Source organism: Vanellus vanellus (assembly GCF_965231255.1).
Source record: "Vanellus vanellus genome assembly, chromosome: Z".
In the NCBI taxonomy this organism is placed as follows: Eukaryota; Metazoa; Chordata; class Aves; order Charadriiformes; family Charadriidae; genus Vanellus; species Vanellus vanellus.
The window spans coordinates 47,342,737-47,362,869 of NC_138908.1; the positions used below are offsets into that span (position 1 = coordinate 47,342,737).

General features: G+C 36.6%; 1 protein-coding gene across 2 annotated transcripts in view; it reads right to left on the reverse strand.

Annotated features, from left to right (window-relative positions):
- Nucleotides 1–6,015: 6,015 nt before the first annotated feature.
- Nucleotides 6,016–20,133, reverse strand: part of PTAR1 (protein prenyltransferase alpha subunit repeat containing 1) — a gene marked incomplete at its 5' end in the record, with an annotated part of 30,789 nt that continues 16,671 nt past the window's right edge. For both annotated transcript variants that reach the window (XM_082497876.1, XM_082497875.1), the window contains 4 exons: nucleotides 6,016–6,380; nucleotides 6,950–7,266; nucleotides 12,507–12,720; nucleotides 15,753–15,857. In XM_082497876.1, coding sequence (XP_082354002.1) covers nucleotides 6,032–6,380; nucleotides 6,950–7,266; nucleotides 12,507–12,720; nucleotides 15,753–15,857 — 985 coding nt within the window. In that variant the 3' untranslated portion in view covers nucleotides 6,016–6,031. The remainder of the gene's footprint in view (nucleotides 6,381–6,949; nucleotides 7,267–12,506; nucleotides 12,721–15,752; nucleotides 15,858–20,133) is intronic.

The following is a 20,133-nucleotide window of genomic DNA, read 5'->3' on the forward strand; positions in this document are numbered from 1 at the left end:
CTTTTCAAGATGACTATGCAGTTTTAAATGCAGCCACTCCAAAAAAGAAAAACTGGAACAAAAGGGAATGAACACAGTAGGTATAAATATATTTTGCCTTGTAAAAACAAGTTCTGGTACCTTGTATCATTCATGTGATTTTTTTAAATAGTAGGGAATAATACTCTTGTTAAAAAAAAAGTACTCATTCTATGCAGCCATTGAGGAAATCTTACTGTATTAATGATGTACCAGTTTTATAACTTTATTCACAATGAACGTACAGGAATATCTCATCCAAGAAAAGCTCTTTGTTTCACCATAATTATATTCTTTCAGAAAGTGTCCCGTGAAGAAAATATGCACCTTGCTGTGGGTTCTCCCCATCTCCATCTATACAGTAGGATTAACAGCAGGTTCCAGATGGTGCAGGTAAAGATCCTTAATAAACCAGACTTAGGTAAGCATTCTGCTCATCAGAATAGTTGTATTGCCAGCTATCAACAACTAAAAGCTTTTGCAATTCTAATATTCACAGTCCTAACAAAACTTTTTAAAAAAAATAAAGCTACGATACATAGTGCATCAACACAGATACTGTAAAAAGCTTCCCCATCATTACAATATACATCTTTGTGAGATACTGAATATCTACGGAATAGTACTAGGGAACTCAGAGAAGAAACTCAGCAACTGTCAGGAGCTTCCTGCAAGTCTGCAACATCAATTTAAGATATAGAATAACAATAATGCAGACGAGATTGTAAGGTCTAGCACAAATCATTAGGTACAGTATTAGCTTGTGGGTAGGTATAAAACACTACGCTAGACAGAAAAATTTTAAAGCCAGTTATTACATGTTTAGCAATTATGATTTTTTTTTAAATCACTAATTATAAATTGTAAAAATGTACCCTAATTCACTACAGTAGACTATGCCCTGAGAAGTAACATTACACACTAAGAAAAAGCCACTATAAAGTGTCAGGTATGTAATTAATTCAAAAGCATAAACTGCCTACAAGGAATTTCTCGGAAGCACATATTTCCTCCATTTTTCAGCAATACATTGCTTCTTCTGAGGAAAAGACTAATGAAAGTTTATGCTAATTCTAGTTTTCCCAAATTTAACTACATGACTTTATTTTTTTTTCCTTTTCTCCTTTAAACTTTCCTGGGAAAACTAGATGGCTTCATAGATAAAGCTCTTGCTTTTCACCTCTGAAAGAGGATGTATGCCTAGCATGAGGTTCCAAAAAAAACTGAGCCTGATGAACTCCACTTAAGGATATCAATCAGAGCACTTTTTGGGAGGTAGTCAGAGTTATCTAAACACAAAATGAGGCCACCTCGCCAATGCTTTGCTACATTCTTCTTTGCTGGTTGGAAGAACAGAGAGAAAGTTGGGAAGGAAACACACCTCTGAGCACATGGGAAAAAAAGAAGGAAGATTATGTTAGACAGTGACACTGAACTTCCTTTGAAACTAACTTGAACGTTAAGTGTATTTGAGAATAGGTGAGTTACCCTCTTTCCTTTATATCTGACATTAACAAAACAGTAAGATCTAATTGTAAACATATCTCATCACCAAATGATTGTAGGACAAACATGCATTTAAAAGTCACATCTACATTTCACTTCACTGCTTCTCTATCCAAAATTGCTCTAGGAGTTACAACTTAGGAGTTGTGGGTTTCCCCCCCCCACACACTGCAAATACAATAATTCACTTCCTACTAAATTAAAAAAAAAAAAAAAAAAACCACAACAAAACACCAACCAAAAAAACAAACTAAGGAACATTCTTCTCTCACAGAAGGCAAAACAAAACTAAGCAACCCTGTCGAATATTCAATCATGAAGTCTCTGAAGACTCACCACTTAAATTATTCTCTGGTAGTCACATTTTGTTCATTCTATTATACGTTATTCTGAAAAAGTATGCTTGTTGAGTCTGGCTATGCAAACAAACCTTTCCAAAACCCTTCGATTTTGCTTATCAGTATTATACAGTACTGTTTTAAAAATTCATTAATTATCCACTTAGGAAAAAACTCACTCCTGTCCATAAAGGCTAGCTACACATTCTAATTAAGCAGCACTAACACAAAACTGTAAATGCCAGAAATTTTTATTATAAGACAGAATCTAAGCTTTCTCACTATATTACCACTTTGCTTATTTGTCTTAAAACAAGTTCTATATAAGGTAATCAATCAAAGAGTATAAACCGACAATTTACTTTCTCCCCTATTTAAATGTCACAAGGATTTGATTGTATAAAGAATATGCAAGAAGTCAACAAAACACTAATATGCAGGCATAAGTAGATTAACAAATATTAATCAGAGCAGCAGAGCAATGTGTTCCAATAATAACTTTATATAAGTTTATCATAGCTATCTTTAATGCTGCATGTGTTGCTCCAGTAACTGTAACACACAAGATAAATCAAATGCCAATGAAGTAACAGCTAATGTATTCAGCAGCACAGAATTCAACCCCTTGAAAGTGACTTCTAATTTTTGTAGTTTCAAATTAAATTTGTTCCTCAAAACCCTTTGTTTCTAGCACAAAGAAATTTCTACAAAGACTAATCCAGTGAACAAAAAGAATTTGCATCAATTCAAATGACACATACTACAGCAAAAGCAAAAAATGAGTAAAGATGTTGAACTTTATATGAAGACGTTTACAGATGTACAAAGTTTGATTTTATATTTGAAGGAACTTCAGAGAACGAAAGCCTTGTATTCTGCAGCTTCTGTTGGACATTTTCTCTGCAAGAATGTTCATTGACTACATTATAATTCTCTGACGCTGAAACAGCAAACGACTAAAATACTTTACTTAAACAGCTGTACTTGGTAACCTTTATACATGTTAATGTATAAATGGCCTGAAGCCACTTTTCTTTTTCGAGCAGTGCCCAAATGGGACTCTGCAGTAACACTGAATGGTTAGACAGGTATGTTCCGAAGATCATAGTTCCAGAACATCAGACAGTTGTGGTCTTAATGCAATTTGTTGGAATTCTCTCTTCAATCATTTCATGTAAGAGGCTTCAGAACATGGACAGCTTCAAGTAATTTAGTTATAAGTTTTCTTCTTTCATATAATTTATATTGTTACCATGACAAAAATCAAAGCTCAATTTTGACAGCTTATTGGTTGCATTCCTTTTAAAGGAGAAGATACAACTTGTTTCAATTTCACTTTTAATGTTTAGTTTTCTGTGTGGCAGAGTCTGGTCAGCAAACGTTTCTAAATGTAACTATTTTCACTGGATAAAAAAAAAGGGAGATTATTTCCATCAGGTGTAGGCTTTAAAAATCCACACTTAAAAGTCATACTATAGCCATCAGTGTTTTGTAAAATTAATAAAAATACCAGCACCATCTCTGATTGGAGCTCTCAGAACATTCTCCAAGTATGAAAATACAATGCGACTCTGTTCAGTTACATAGGACCAAATCTTGTCTTCCTACAAGCATGCATAACTCGTACTGACACGAACAGGAACTGCACACATGTACATGAGGGCAGCTGTTTGATCTTAAATGTTTATGATGGGAAGACTGCCAAATTCAATACTACAGTACTTCCACAGTATAGATCTAAGAAAGCCACTAAGACTCCAGATTATAGTCTGGAAGAAATATATAATGGGTTTCAAGTCAGACTCTAATATAAACCTTTTCCTCTAAAAACCTCAATCATTCCAGTGCATCTCTTCCCTTCCACAGTTCAAGAAATATTTCTTATCATGATCCCCCTTCCCAGTCTGCTCCCGCCACTAATATATTTCTCATGAACAGGTAATTTTTGCCACGGTAAACACAACACACAATTATGTTACTAACTGTCTACGTAATCTAGGGCCAAGAATGTGGTCCTGAATACATTGCCAGCTGACTTCACACTTTCCAGGTTCATACTAGTCATTAATGAAATTAATCAAGCTTACCCAGGCTACTACACTTGCTTTAATGTATCTTTCATACTCTAAAAACATCAGGTCCTCTGGGATGCGTAAAAGTTCTTGCTCAAGTTAAGTTCTTAAGTTCAGACTGGTTTATACCTGAACTTATCCATTTGTCAGTGGTCATAGAGACAACATCTTATGATGAAATTATCCTCTCAAGCCATTCCCACACCTCCTTCACACATCAGTTATGTTTTTCTGCAACTATAACCATCAACCAAGACAGCATCCCAGAGCACCTCAAAACAGATGGCCATGTAATATGTCCCTAGCTATACAGAGGCAGGTGTGCATGCCCAGTGAGACAAAGCTTTGCCATAGAGATGCTCAAACCGATGTCAGTCTTATCTAGGTACTGTAAACAGAAGAGCATACATTTAGAAATGTCTCTGTAAGCTACTTACTCTGTGCCTGAAATGAGTTATGAACATACTCTCTAAGTATGTTCACTAGAGATGAACACTAGAGGTCGTCTACTTTCATTTTGAAATGCAAAAGTAATCCCCATCAATCAAATTATTTAGAACTGTTGGAATTCCATGTTTCAAGTGCCTTTTTTCTTTCCAATTGATACCTTTTGAGCAGGCTACTTATTTTTTTTTGTCTCCCTCATTGTTGCTCTCTCTGCCCAACAGAAACAGCAGCTTGAAACTTATCACAGTCAGGAGGCACTTTGGGCAGGAGAAATACACAGCAATTTTGGTGAAGACTCTAGCTGAAAATCTAATCCCCTCAGTGAATAGTCTGTTTGGAACAGAGGCAATGTTGCCATTATAAAAACTTCTACACTTGTACAATGTTTCTCCCCTGGGTCTTTGGACCAGCACAATTCCATTAGTGTAAAAATTCCCTTATATAGACAAGTTTGGAGGAAATGACAAAATAAACCATTCATGTTTAATTTCACTGGAATAGAAATAAGTTTCAAATTCCCTTAAAATTTACAGTTATGTAAACAGAGATGTATGGTTGGTGAAGTGCTCTTAAGGAAGAGTCAAAAGTAAAAAAACCCAGACTGAAGCTCTGCAAAAGAACAAAAGTGAAAAGATAGCTCCCTCCTGCTGTTTGTTGGGTTGTTTGTTTTTTGAATTGTATAGTCTCAATAAGCAGTTAGAATAATTACCTTTTGCTCCATCATCTATTGGACTTGCATGGTCTTGGTTAAGTACAAGTTACCAATGTGTGATTTAGCAGGCTGAGATTCTGTAGTGTACACAATACATTCAGAAATATGTATCAAATGTCATTAATTCTGGATTGTTGAGATAAAATAAATAAATAAATACAAAGTAGGAAATGAAGGTAAAGTAGTCTGTTCCAAGAAAAGTCTTCCCAAATACAGCTCTGACTGTAAGTCTGAGTGTGAACGTGTGCGTTTGAACTATTTTCTGTCACATTTTCCTGTATCTGCTTTTCATGATTTCAACTTCACAGACTTTCCTATCAAACTCATGTGACAAATAATAACCAAACAAAATCCCAGTTACAATAGTAAAAGGCATGGCTCCAATACTGTTACTGGGCCTTGAGAAAGAAACACTGCAGTCTGGTGTTCTACCAAAGGTTGCTAATACAAAAGTAATAGCACTCACCAAATATAGCCTGAATCCAATAAGGTATTGGCAAGATGCCACTACAGTAAAGAGGAACAACCTGAAAGCAGGTTTAGTTGATACTGACAGATCCTCCTATTCTTTTTCCAGACACTCTGTTTTAAAAGCATTTCAGACTTACTTTTTTTTTTTTTAAAAAAAAAAAAAAAAGCAAAATGATTCAGAGTCCACCTTAATGCAGAAGTTAAAAAATAAGAAAATGGCATGGTAGGAAGCTGACAGATTGGTTTCTTAAAAAGGTCAAAGAACAAACTGCATTTGCTTAATAAAAAGGTACACCGGTTCTTGAATAAATAAAGTGACAGACTTCTACTCTGAATATGAACTTTAGGACTGACCACTGAAAGAGTGAGAAACACATGGTTAGCTAATAATTGCAACCAACACATGCACTTGTGTCTGAAAAGAGAATATTGCACTAAAAGAACCCTGAAGGCTTTAAACTCTTACTTCACTGACCTAAAAAACTAACTAACCATTTCCTATAAGCAGTAGCAAACCTGGATTGGTCTGCATCCCTACAAGTTGATAATACTTTATCAATGAACTGGTATTCCATTTCTGGACCAAGAGAGTCCTGCATAGGAGCACGCTTCAGGCGTTTTGTTTCTTGAGTATAACCTTGTTTGCTGCTGGATTCATTCAAACCATCAACATCCATAACTTGTGCCATGTGACTTGTTGCAGGACTGTGGTGGGCATTATTCAGAGTTTCATCACTGCTGTCCACAGATGATACCACCGCACTCAGAAGAGGAAGCTTGTTGGTCAGGTGGTGCTGAAGGTAGAACACACGCCTTCTTCAGAGGAAAAGGAAAGAAGAAAAAAAAGGGGGGAGAAAAAGAAAGTCATGCACTGAAAATAATCTGCTGTTGCTGCTGAACTGCTTCAGTTCATTTGCCATCCTACTAGATTCCCCCACAAACAGACTCCAATGTGCTGTCATTGCTCATACTCGACAAAAAAGGGCTCAGTGACACTTTGGGAAATCTGCTGCTACCTAGTCAGGCACATACACCCAGCTGGCAAAGCAGAGGTCTTCTGCAGCTGATCCATCTTCTGCCTATCTTTGCTCAACTTTTGCCCTTTAAACATTTTAAGTGTGAGGAGGCTGATCAACAGTGTCTTGTGTCTCTTGCACAAACTATGGGAACAAGTGGAGTCTACATCAACAAGATACTTAAGCCCAATCAAATTTTCCATTACTCTGATTATGCTCTGGAACACTTTCCAAAGGCTTAAGACATGGTAGCTTAGAAATCTTCTATGGAGTGGTATCTTTTAAAACCAGAACAACAATTTTTCTGGAAACATCAGGCAAAAAACAATCCACAAATCAGAAGACACTCTTTTGACCAAGTCCTCTTACCTATGACACCACAAGGTTTCATGCCCTGGGTAAGTATCAATCAGCTCAGTGCAGAGCTCCAACTCTTCCTCCAAACGACGGAGGAGATCCACGCTCTGCTCCTCTGCACATGCAGCTTCTGCCCCTGCACTCTCCTCCTCCTTTTGAGGGCTAGGGTTTTGCTCATTTACCATTTGATTTTGTACCAGTACATTGTTGTCAGTCACAGTTCTGCCTATCAAGGACTTGAGTAAGAACTGGCGATAATGAAATCCACTATGGTCTGAGACATGCATGGATACCCAATATTTAGTGGATGAAAGTTCATCAAGGAGAACCTGAAACGAAAAGCAGTGACAATTATAAAGAAGGAATTTACCACCAGTGTTTCTGTATTAAGGTAACCTCTCCTCTGGGGATTTCAGCCACTGTGGTAATGGTTTAATAAAACACACATAGAAAAATTAAATAATCACAGCCTTTTCCACTGGGTGCTGACAAGTATCTTGGTATCCCTGCACAAGAGAAACTGTACTTGTTCAGAACTCCGAAAAGGTAGGTGTCTCAGAAACCCTCTCACAGGGTTAGGGGAAAAAAAAAAAAAAAACAACAAACCACTTATACTGAGAAATAAGCAGTGGTTTAAGAATCTCAAAATGGTTAGGAATAAAGACTATTTAGAGGAGGCAGAGGGTACACTAAACTACATGGATATTAGTTAGAAGTATTTTAATTTTTGGGTAGTGCATTCTGGGTGTCAGAGGGTGGATGAGTTCCTTAAAATAAACAAATAAATTATTTAAAGTAATTCACACTTTCATTTTCCAGAAAAGAATGTCAAACGCTAACATTGTGTTCCAAGTCCTAGAGCCTGTGGAATACAAAACTACTTGTCCATAACTAAGTTGCTTCACTTGTTAATTGGTGAACTCCCAGAAGGGCTTTCCCAATAACTGTGGTAAATACTTACATTGGTGACTGCAGCTGTATTTGTAACACTGCTGGCACCTATGAATTTTCTCTTAATTCTGAATGGTTTTAAACCTTTAAAATTTATTTCTAGGAAGATGGGTGAGTTTGGCTACTGGGCAAAGTTTCTTTTATTTCACTTTCTCTATTACAACTAATGGTTGTATTTCTTTAAAGGCTTTAACCCCTTTCCTCACATTGTTCCTCTGGAATTTGAACTCTCCAAAGAGATCAAAACTACCTTTTTCATTTACTTCTAAAGACTGTGGATATAACCTTAGTGGTATATTCTTGCTTTTAATATCTTTTTCTAAGCTATCTACATCACTTAACAGGACCAGCTGATGCAAAGCAACTTTCATAGGCACAAGTCTTTCATTTTCCTCCTGCAGCACAAGAGGCACAGCCTCCCACAAAAAAAAACATGGAAATGTGCACGGCTAGTTATAAACTTTTTTGTGGTGCATCTGTTCTAAAAGATATTAGAGAAAATACAAATGATGTAATTAGTGCCTTCTACCCAAGATACTCAACATGCTTTTTTAGATCTTGACAACACATACCTGTATTGTCTTCCTTTTACAGATCACCAAACTGAAGTGCATTATTAAATAACAGCCCACATGTGAGAGCCTTAAGGGGCCTAAAACTCCCCATCTCCGGTTCTGCACTTTAAACCACAAGATCAGCTTCTCTATTCTCAGCAGAATTGAGCTTGCTATTTTAAATTCCTGAACATTAAAATTAAAAAGCCTATTAAAAACAACATAATGCTCAAGGGCAACATCAGAAAAATCAGACCAGTCTTTATACAGCTAGAAATGATACTACACACATTATGTCCAACTTCGATCTCGGGATAATCTGATTCATTTACCTGACACACTTATAAACTATAAAGTTACAGGGGAACATTGTAATTATGCATTTTAACTCTGCACAAAGCAAACAGAATGATTCCCAGCATCACTCCTTACCTGAACTAGAAAACCACTTTTATAAAAGCAAGACAGAAGACTGCCATTAAACCTCTTCAGATCTACAACAAACAAAGCTTCTCCCCTAGGAACCTCAAAGTAACAGTGGAAAATGCTTCAAACAACTGGAGGTAAAACAAAAAGCCAGCTAACGTCTGAATTCCAACAGAGGTTCTTTCTTACCAAGTCAGTTTTCTCCACTTCCACACCACAAAGTACAAACCCTTTCTTCTGTGAAGCAAAGAGGAAATTATATGAACACCCCCGCCCCCGACAACCTCTCATAAAGGGCCCTCTTCTGCCTCTGGTGGTGAGCTGGTGGAACTGGCATCCTACTCCAGAATGGGACATACGTGCTTGGTGACCTCTGCCTCAACTGCTGGGTCTGCACTCCCTCTTACACCCTTCCTGACCCTGTGCTTGCTTTTTTAAAGTGCTTACCCATCATAAACTGCAGCTCAAAACCTACTCCCTTGATCTGGGACACTAGGCAAATGAAAAGGAACTTTTAAGGATAACCAGATAAATGGGACAACATCCACTAACACAAAAGATAGGTACCTTTGGAGGTCCAGTCATCTAAGAAAAAGCCAAGGCCTTACTGGGGATTGTCTGCAGGAAAGATTACTTTGTGTCTTATGATTCTGTCTTCTGGGCATCACACAAGAGAGGTGTTGCCTCATGACAATCACCCCACCACTTGTTCCCTTGTTTATTTTTATGTAGGGTCTCATCAGTCTCCACCCTGTAATTATGAAATTGAGTATTCCTATCTAAAGAAAACAAGAAAGTTTGTCCATCCTTGCTGAACTGCATTCTATTTTTGTATCCGCGTGATTTCTCTGTAGCATCATGTGTATAAATTTTAACAGACTATACCAATACTATTCTCTTAATCTGGTTCTCCTATTAGCTACGCACCAACCTACTAGTAGGTGTCTGGAGCCCATGTTTTTACCTCATTAGTTAATGGTACTGTCAGGTGAGAAAGTGGAAGTCAAGATTTCTCTTCCTTTTTGAAGGCACGTACTCCAATACCAGAAAGATCAGATTGGTTTGGAACAACCTATTCTTGAGAAATCCTTAACTGATACTAACAAACACTATTCAAACACTATGTAAACTTGCTAATGTGGTTCACCACCTGCAGGAAAACCAAACCGATATTTCTATATCCAAGCAAGATAATGTCTTCTACTGTCTAATATAAGAAAGAAGAAACTTCTATGTTTTCTGAGAAAATCCTCCTACAGGGCCAAAACTTTCTCCTCTAATATTTTATATCTTTTTCCCAGAGTTTGAACTGAAGTTCAGTCTGCAGAAGCATTGGGATTTTACCAAACCAAAGGAAAAAAACCTGAAAACCAAACAACCTACCCTCACAAATCCTCCAAAACAGGCCAACAGTTTCATAAATGATAAATCTGTTTTGAGAAGTCTTATTCCAGTGACAATATAACACGCATTCTGTTTCTGGGTGTCTGTTTCTTTGTACACTGTAATAAAAACTATCTCAAGCTACCAGCAACGTTTTTATCACAGCAGAAATGTGGCCCTAAAAAATACAGGGTGCTCTAATTTGAGGCAACCTTGCAAGAACTAAATGGCTGTAGAATCGCAGTGACTGTTTTATCTGCTAATTTCTTCAGCACAGTTCTAGTCTTACATCTCTGTGAAATTTGCCATTCTTTTCAGATATTCAAGCACACAAATGGCTAAAGGTATAAAATGAGACAAATAAGAGAACAACCTGAATATTTTTTTTTTAATATCTGTACTGTCTGCTTTCTCCCTGTCTTCCTTCGTATTTGCTTTCTCCACCCTCACATCATATCTTGAGTATAATCACTTTCTAATTCTGCCTTTTAAAATCACCTAGACACAACTTTTATCTCAAGATTCTTGATATCTTTTACGTTCCACACTTTTCCCTAATTTTCCTGCATCCCAAACACCTTCTGCTACGCGATCTGAAGAGAGGCATTGGTGGTGTCACCAAAAAACCCCTTGAATCAACATGGAGATTTCCCAATGGGTTAAACACACTGAGCAGGGAACAGCAGCACCAGTGAAATTTTGCCAGATGTAACAAAAGCCAGTTGGACAAAACCAGAAAAAAACATATCACTCCCTTACTAATCAGCCTAAAAAGACGACCAGTATGGGAACAGGGATGGCGGGCAAGGCAAACGGACTTGGGAGTCATTGAACAAGTTTCAAACACTTCCTTCCCAGGCATGCTTTGTGACAAACAACTGCCAATGAATAAACCCACCAGAATAACTCCAGCTTTGAGAAGAGTTATTTCTACCACAACACAGTTCTTTCTGCTTATATAAATTAATAAGGTATAGCAAGCATAAAAAGCACTCAGGGTGTTATCCTGAGCTTCAAACTACTGTTAACTAAAGCATAAAATTACTTGAGTTTTAATTAATAGGGCTAACTTTCCCCCCCCTTCTTTTTAATAAAGCTATTAAAGACTTATGTAAAAGACTGTTTCCTGTTAATATAGACCTCTAACCCTAACTTCTAACTTCCAATCTACTCCAATTCTGTAATTCTTCTGACTTTTCCATAACTACTTTTTCATACAAACTTGCTAGGCAGATAAGTCCAAATTCTGGGCTGTCTCCCTCAAAGTCTGAACTGATCTGCTATTTACTACCGATCTGATACAGCTAATTTTAAAGTTTCTCCAGTGACAATTAACAGGAAACATCAGCAAAAAAAACATCCATGGCTAGCAGTAGCTAGCCCATAACACATAAAAACAACAGCTCTACCAACTCAACAACCTCCACTAAATTCCTCCCTTACTCCCCTAAGTATTTACAGGATGGCAAAACACAGCTGCTGCCATTAAAAGTGTGCAATGTGTCACTGTACCAGCCTAATATTCACAAGGAATTCACCTAACAGCTTAGAAAGCACAGTATTACATAACTGCCTATGTGATTTTAGACCATGTCACATTAACTAATTCAGTTTGCTGCAAGTCTTGATGTTTTAGATACTATGTGATGTGAAACACTCACCATCACATAAGATGTCCCTGCTGGAGCTGAAATACCCTGATCAGCCCTCGGTTTAAATGCTGTCAAAAGATGCTGTTGGAGCTGAAGAAACTAGTTACAAGCACTACTGTGCTTTCTCTGAAATTTCTGCTGTCTTTACTTAATTCTTCAATATTCTGAAACCACAGATAAGCTGAATAAGGATATCACTACAAGACATCACATTACATTATCAAAATAGTATCTATCATGTATTATCTTTTTTCTCTATTAGAAATTTCAAGATTAGCGCTAGCGTTAATTTCAGTTGCCTCTTCTTTATTTCAGCTCACATAGTCCCATCTATCCTCCTCCCACAAGTTCATTAACACCAAGTACACAAACAGAACTTTGTACATAAGCAAGAAAAATTTGTTTATTCTGCAGAGCAAGAAAAATGCAAACCCACAATCATTGAAATATTTTGCCTGTTTTTTTAAAACACTCTTAGCTACCTGTGCTAACTTAATATGACATTCTCCATCCATGTCAAAGGATCTGCTTAGCAAATCAGTATTTTTTTATTTTTTTTTTTAGACAAGGAAATTTAAGACTTTATTCACTATTGTATTATACCTTGACAGTCAGCTTTCCCAAATGCTGTAAAACCCAGATGCGATGGGACCAGGCATTGTAGTTGCTTGGATATCTCCCAGCAGCTTCAGAGCAGACATTCATTTCCTCCTGCACTAGTCGGTGAATTCTCTCCACAGGTGCTGCTCCCAAGTTTCCTTTAGTCACAAGACTGGGCAAGGAGTTTTCCTGAATTAGTTGTTGCAGCACCCATCGTCTGGTTAAACGATGTACAGTGTTAATGGTGAGAGAGCAATTTTTATGAGAAAAAGTGTTTTTTCATTTACACAAATCAACGAAGCCTTTCTGATATTTCAGTTATCTGAACTACACTATAACTAGATGATGAATAAGAAAAAGTAGTAAACATAACCATCTTAACTCTTCCCATCCTGAAAGCTACAACTTTATGGTCACATTCCAAAATAATTTAACTCTAGCTGTATTTGTTTGTTCACTCACTATAAGTGATCATGGCTAGTTAAAGCAGACTAAATGGAAACAAAAGGAAACAGCAGATTTATGAAAAAAATGCAAGAACTGTCTGCATGGAATTTCTAATGAGCTCCCCTTTCAGAAACTTGTATAGCACTAAAATAAGGTATTCAAAATGAGACTGAAAAAAGTTATACGATAAAAAAAAAATTAACTGTGCTTTGTATTTTCTACATTAGTCAGTACTGCACACAGCAAGCCAAATTAGTTTCTGCACATCACCAGGGCAAAGAAAGTGCAAAAGACTTACCGTTTCAAGGGCTATTGTGATAACCAAACCAACCGTTTTTACTGCTGAGTTATACATATTTGATTTGAAGTGACTTGAGATAAGCACAGATTCCTACATGGCATTTTAACTCTACTTTGGACTGACTTTTAGTGGTAGTTTAGTAGTATTTTTAGATGAGTATTTTGAGAGGTGTCCTCAATGCTGCAGATAATGTGCATCTGCAGACCCTACACAAAAGGGCCCTACAAAAAGGGATCACAGATGTATAGACCTCCATGCAGCAGTATGTGTCAAGAGAACTGCAATGGGCCCAGGTGGAATGCTCTGGAAAACTTGACATCCTCCAGTCTGTGACACAGGTTTTTCTGTTTTTATACTGGCTCACATCGGTTCCAAAACCGATCAATTGCTACTTTCAGAAAGGTGTCACTCCTGATTAAAAGAAATCAATAAATAAAATAAAAACAATAAATTAACTTTCTTTAAAGTGAGAATTCTATTTTGCAATGCGTATATAAAATCGCATTGTGTATACATATATAAATATATACAATTTTGAAGACTTGTTCCTATTAGTATTACTATTGCAGTTCCTGGAATTACTGCAAATGAATGCAGGATTATTCAGTGACAATTGTGAAATCAATAGATATAGTGAATGCATACGCACACGATCTATCTGAAATTCCCCCAAAATTAATAGCAAAAGGCCGTATGGCAAAACATATGACAGGTATTTCAACATCTTTAGTGAGTGTATTCACCATGTGTAAGAAAAAATATATTTGATATTTTACTGAATTTTAAAGCTGCCCTGTTCTATTTTTTTGCACTTCTGTCTGAAATTTGGTATCATGGGCAAACAGAAAACACAAAATTGATCACTATGCTGATGTAGAAATAAAATTTTTGCACATCTTATTTTCTAACATATATTAACCACGGCCAGCACATCTAAATCCAAGCCAAACATTTGTACTATTGTCCTTAAATATACTTTTCTGTTTTAGGCAAATATGAAAAAGAACAACAAACGATAAGACTATTAAAATACTCCTAATTTAAGATTGCATAGAAGTCACAGACAGAATTTTTTATTATTTCTAAGATGTAAATAAACATTAAAAACCTACTGTTCTGACTAATTTCATAAAAATGTATTGATCATCATGGCACCAGGTTAAGCACAGGTTACATGCAAAAAATCAGTTTTCCAGTGTTAGCTACCATGTAGGTAAGGCTAAACTACGACAAGCTGCAAGATTTTTTTCCTCATTATTTCTACATACTCCTTTTGCGTCAAAGAAATCAAGCAGCACAAGTCAGTAGCATGGAGATGATGAAAAGCAGTTGAAGAACAACAAAATTAAAAAACAACATTGCAGAAACTCATCAGTGGTGTTGCTATGTCAATGCTACTACGAAAGAAATAAACAGAAATTAAGTAGATGTTTATAAATTAAGAAACATATAGGAGTATTAAGTGTATTACATTCCAGGTTAACCTTGAGAATTTTAAGCTACACACTCACAAACAAGAGTTTACCAAAAACTCCCTCTTCCAAAAATTCATGTGTTCAGTACAACTGAAGCTTTATGTTTCTGATAAAGCATGAATCCCCTAATGGGGTATTAACTTTACAGTTGTCCTAGTGGTGAACATGTAAAATGCAAACATTGCAAACTGCTTTATAATGTATTACATTCAAATCTCTTTTAAGGCTGTCTATAAAAGGATGAGTTATCCTGTGAAAAATACATGATGGGGGAAAAAAAATAAAATCACACACACCAAGATTTATTTTTTCTTTTCTAAACAAAGTTGAGCAACAGATTTATACTTCACTTGGCTGTGCTACAGGCATTTTATATACACTCAGTCATAACCGAGATGGTTAGCTTTGTGCATTTGCATCATTCTGGAGTTATCTTTTCCAAAAGTGTGCTCTGTTATTTTAATATTTAGTAGTGGTGACTTAATGACATGGCTTCGGTTAGAAATTATAAAAACAAATTCACCAAACCAAAAAGACCAGTACTGGACTGGAAAAGAATCCAACTTTGGTTATAAAGATTAGCTTTTACAGATTCTTGTCTTTCTGAAATGCCTGTAGACAAGCAATATAGTGGTAAGCTGGAGGAGAAAAAAAAGGCAGAAACCCACAATGCTCAAATACTTACTACTGGAATCAGAATTCTCAGGCTGAGAATTTTAGGTGCTGCAAGACATGATAAACTTTTAGGGAAATTTATACCATCTCCAAAGTTTATTAAAAAAATACGCAGCAAAAAAAGGTGCATATGATTTCAGTTTTAAGTGTACAATACAGGCAAGTATCTTCAAAAGCCAAAGCACAGTATTTTACGATGACTGGCTCAAAGAATCTGCTATATTTCTAGATGTCTTCCTTCATTTATGGCTCTCCTTAACCCAAGCACAGGGGAAAAAAAAAAAAAAAACAAAAGAAACCTAGGAAAAATGTTTAAGTGTGGTGAGGTAACAGAAGACAAGGGAAACAAACCTATGAATCCATGTTTCTGGACTCTTTGGAAACTTGGTTAACGCCAGTTTTCCAAGATGCAAATCTTTAAGTGGATTTAAAGTGCCAGACAGTATTAATTCTTTCCTACAAAAGATAAAATAAATTTGTATGAATAAAAGTAGTAACCTGAAAACAGAACACAAATCCCAATAACAAATAACACGACATTTCCTTTGTATCATAATAGAACTTCACTGTCAAATTACAAGGGTTTTAAAAGGCTTTGCTGGATTAACCCATTCCACTCTGCTATATATATGCACACCTTATTCAACCAAGCCCAATAAAATAAATCCAGACCAAACAACTTTATTTTAATCTGAACACATACAACCCATTGGTTCCCAAGAAATCACCCAGTCAACTGTATCTGAGTGTCTCTCCATCACATTTTCTGTTACTAATCAGAAAACCAAGGCATTTGGGCTATATGTAAGGCCTGTTGAGAATAATGTTGCTTTTATCTGCACATTCTAAAAGCATCTTAATAACACAAGTAGCCTTCTTTTTCTTTGTTTTTGTTTGACACAAGGGCTGCCAATAGGGTTATATATATGACTAAACATTTCTTTTTGAAATTAAGTCCTTAGATCATTCTGTACATCTGAAAATACAGTTACACTTCCAATCCCCCACTTAATTTTAGTTTTTAAATACAGCTCAAGATACATTATTAAGGATACCTAAATTTAGAAAGAAGTGGGAAATATTCTCTGTGTGTAGAATGCTTTTCAAACTTAACAGAAAGGCTGAAATCACTAAATTTACTTATGTGTAAAACAACTTTTGGTTTAAAAAAAAGTAAGAATTTGCCCTAACAAAACTTAATATTCATCCTCCCCCTTAATGTTCAACCCTTCCCAGAGTGCCTCCGACATAGACAGAGCAAAGTGAAAGTCCATATTTATCTTTCTCACTCTCTTTGCAGAGAATTCCCTGCCCTACACCCTATTGTTCTTTCTAGCTTTCTAACTCTTACTGCCTGTCCCAAGGCATGTTTGTAGACATCACACCATCACCGGTTACTCCCAGGACATTCATCTCCATATCTTATTATTCAATCTAGTAGATAGTGGCTTTGAAGTAAAGATACAGTGAGTTCTATAGTTACCATCTGCAAACACAAAACCTGCATTTTCCAGACCCTCCAGAAGTCACAACTGAGAGCGCAAGAAGTCACAACTGAGAGCGCAAGAAGTCGAAACAATTTCGGCATGGGTTTGGTGGTGGGGCTTTTTTGTTCGTTTTGGGTTACAGGTTTGTTTGGGATTATTTTTTTTTTAATCACTTGTGGTTCAACTTAACGATACACATGGCATCAGGTTCAGCAAGAGGAGCACTAGCAGGTGAAGAGCAAATGATCCATTTTCTGACCAAAAAAAAAGGGGTGGAGGTGGGGGGGAAGAGGACAGGGAGGAAATACCCTCTGAAAAAAGCTGCTATCCAATAAGAAGGTAAAATTCTGCAATTTGACACAGAACACTTAATGTGGTTTTAAAATTATGGCCTGAGTGTCACACACAAATTTTAGTGTGTGCACTTACTGTCATTTTCTGTTTCTTTTGGAAGTTTTCAGTAGGAAACTGACTCCGCCTGGTACATTGGCTTTGTGTTGCTTTAATTGAACTGTATACCCACAGTTAGAAGCTAATGATGGTAACACTAACAGCAATCAACATACTATTTCAAATTTAAGAAAAATGGTGAGACGTATACAACCAGGCACTAGCCTAGACCCTTCTTTTGCTACTGAACCTACAGCTGAACAAATCCTTAAGGAAGTTTTGCTCCTGACACCTGCCAAAGTCAGTAGAGAATTGTCTGCAGAGATCAGAAACAGAGCTACTGGGACATTTGTGTTTATCTGAATCAAGTTCTAGCATGCTTCAGATTGGATGCTTTTAGCAGGTGCTCAACAGCAAATCCAGGTAATACCAGTCAGGAGCAGCAGACTGCCCAGACTGTTTGATGGCAGTGCATTGACTTTTGCAAAGCAGACAAGAGAAAGATTCAGGGAATGTCAACACTGGAGCAGGTGGAATAATTGTCCCATTACTGCAATGCAGAAGGTAACATTTTGGTAAAAATCAGTTACAACATGGACAATGAAAAAGCAGCCAAGATCAGTCTAACATTGAAAACAAATGCATGTACAGATTCAACAAAGATTTAGATTACCAGGCTACCTAGCTCCCAAAACTTGAACTCTTGGTTAAGAAACTGCTCTTTCTATATTCAAACATTAGCTGTAAATAAGTAGGCTCAAACATATTTACTCTTAAAGTAAATTTACTCTTTTTCAAAGTTGAGGAACATTACAGGCAATTTCACTGCAGACAAATTCACTTTCACTGCTGTGGTAGAAAAGCAGGTTTTGGTTTTATAGATTTTCAGATGAGAGATCCTCCCATCCACAAGTAAGGGACTTCAATCATAAATATGACTAAAGTATCAAATAAATCTTTTTCAAACTCTTTCAGCAAACATCCAGCTTGGGATAAATAATTTCTAGCTCATTTTTTTTTGCCATGTGGAACACAGATAATTTTTCAGCCTTCAGAATTCTAGCTCCCATAAAAGATAATCTGAAATGATTTTGACTTGCCTTATGTTTTTGCTGACACCTTTGAAGTCATCGATGTCTGATAGAAAAAAGTTTGAATTTTCAGAGCATCTTGTTACCTAGTCTTTTAACTTTCAATCAATTGTACATAACAGCAAGCGTATCAGCAAGAACAAAAACATCTATGACAATTCCTTTACAATCACTTACCTAAAGATTTTGATCATTTTAACTTCTAAAAACACAGTATAACTGAAATTATGATTAACAACTGGAGATGTCTTCTTGCCCATTCAGTATAATAGGGTTTTCCTTCCGAGTTCTAAGAAGCAACACATCTCCTATTCTTTAGTGTGCCTTCCTACACCATACAATTAGCTCTTGCTCAGTTCTCATGGTTTAGGTTATAGACCCCGCCCTTCTGTAGCTTCAGAGTCACTTCTAATTAAAATAAATAAACAAAAGACAAATATAAGCAGGCATATTACAATTGTTTAGAATAGCTCCAAAGTCAAGCTATATTATCTACCTCATCCTAACAGTTAACACATTTGATACTTTATGTTCTCCTGTGCTCCATTAGCCAGATACAACCTTCTATGATTGTCAGCTGAACTGAAATCTCATTAGCCTTCCACACCACCACTCCAGCCTTCTTACTCTGCAAGTCCTGTCTCCTTTCCAAGGAATAGATTTCCTTTTCCCACTCTCAAACAACCCTCTTTCTGTATCTTCAAATTCAGTGCTACTGAGTCAACCACTATCTCTGAAGCTCTCAGCAGAAAATTCAATGTCAGAAAAAGAGATTATCCCAGCCAAAAATGAAAGAGTTAGTGTTTCCTGGAGAATTTAACATGTGCAGGGCTGCTATTCAGTAAATAACTATTACACTTTTATTTTTTAGGTTACTTAAGAGTCTACGATGCTTTTTTTTTTTCCTCTTAAGATAAAGCTGTGAATTTGTGTGTGGAGAACGCGAGATCAATCTCTTGCAGCTGTCAGGCAGACAAAAAGCCAGACTGATAAGGATGGATGCATTCACACTAAAAAACTTCCACAAAACCCAAAGCAAAACCTGAATTCAGCTTTTAAGTACCACAAGATTACATTACTGTAGTATCTCTAGTACTTATATATGCTCCTAATTACATTTTATCACTTGAAAGCTACTCAACCTATGCGTTTTCATGACAGTAAGTCCTTTGCTATAACTTTCATCCCACTTTCTTAGACCTGATAGGCTAGAAAGATACAGATCACAGCAGACACCTTCAGAACTACACCAGCAGTGAAAGCAGAAAGAAAGAAAGAAAAAAAAAAAAAAAAAAAAAAAAAAGGGCTGAATTTGCCATATCTAGGGCTGACAGCTACCTGCAGCTGTCACCTTTTTAGGTCATTCTGTTAATTTTTCCTACTGCAACAATTCATCTAAACTACAAAAGTCCTATTTCTGATGAGAGCTCTTCTAGACACTAATGTAAAATTTTGTCAGTCCTGCAGCCCTTCTAAAACTATTCCTTTAAGACTGTCTCTAGTCTTACCTAGGCAGCAGAAAGAGAATAAATATTCCCTCACCTCTGAGATTTACACAAATATCATCAGATTACAGGGTTGTAAAGAACTGTTGTTTCTGGGCTCCATTAAGAGCAAGGAGGTAAATTCCTGCTCCCCCTCCATAATGACTCCTGCAGCATGTGCTACAGCATGACCAGTGGTGAAGCTAGACTAATCCCAACAGGTACAAGAAAGGAGAAGGGTCAGGGAGAATGTGTCCGGAAAAAAGACACATAGATACAC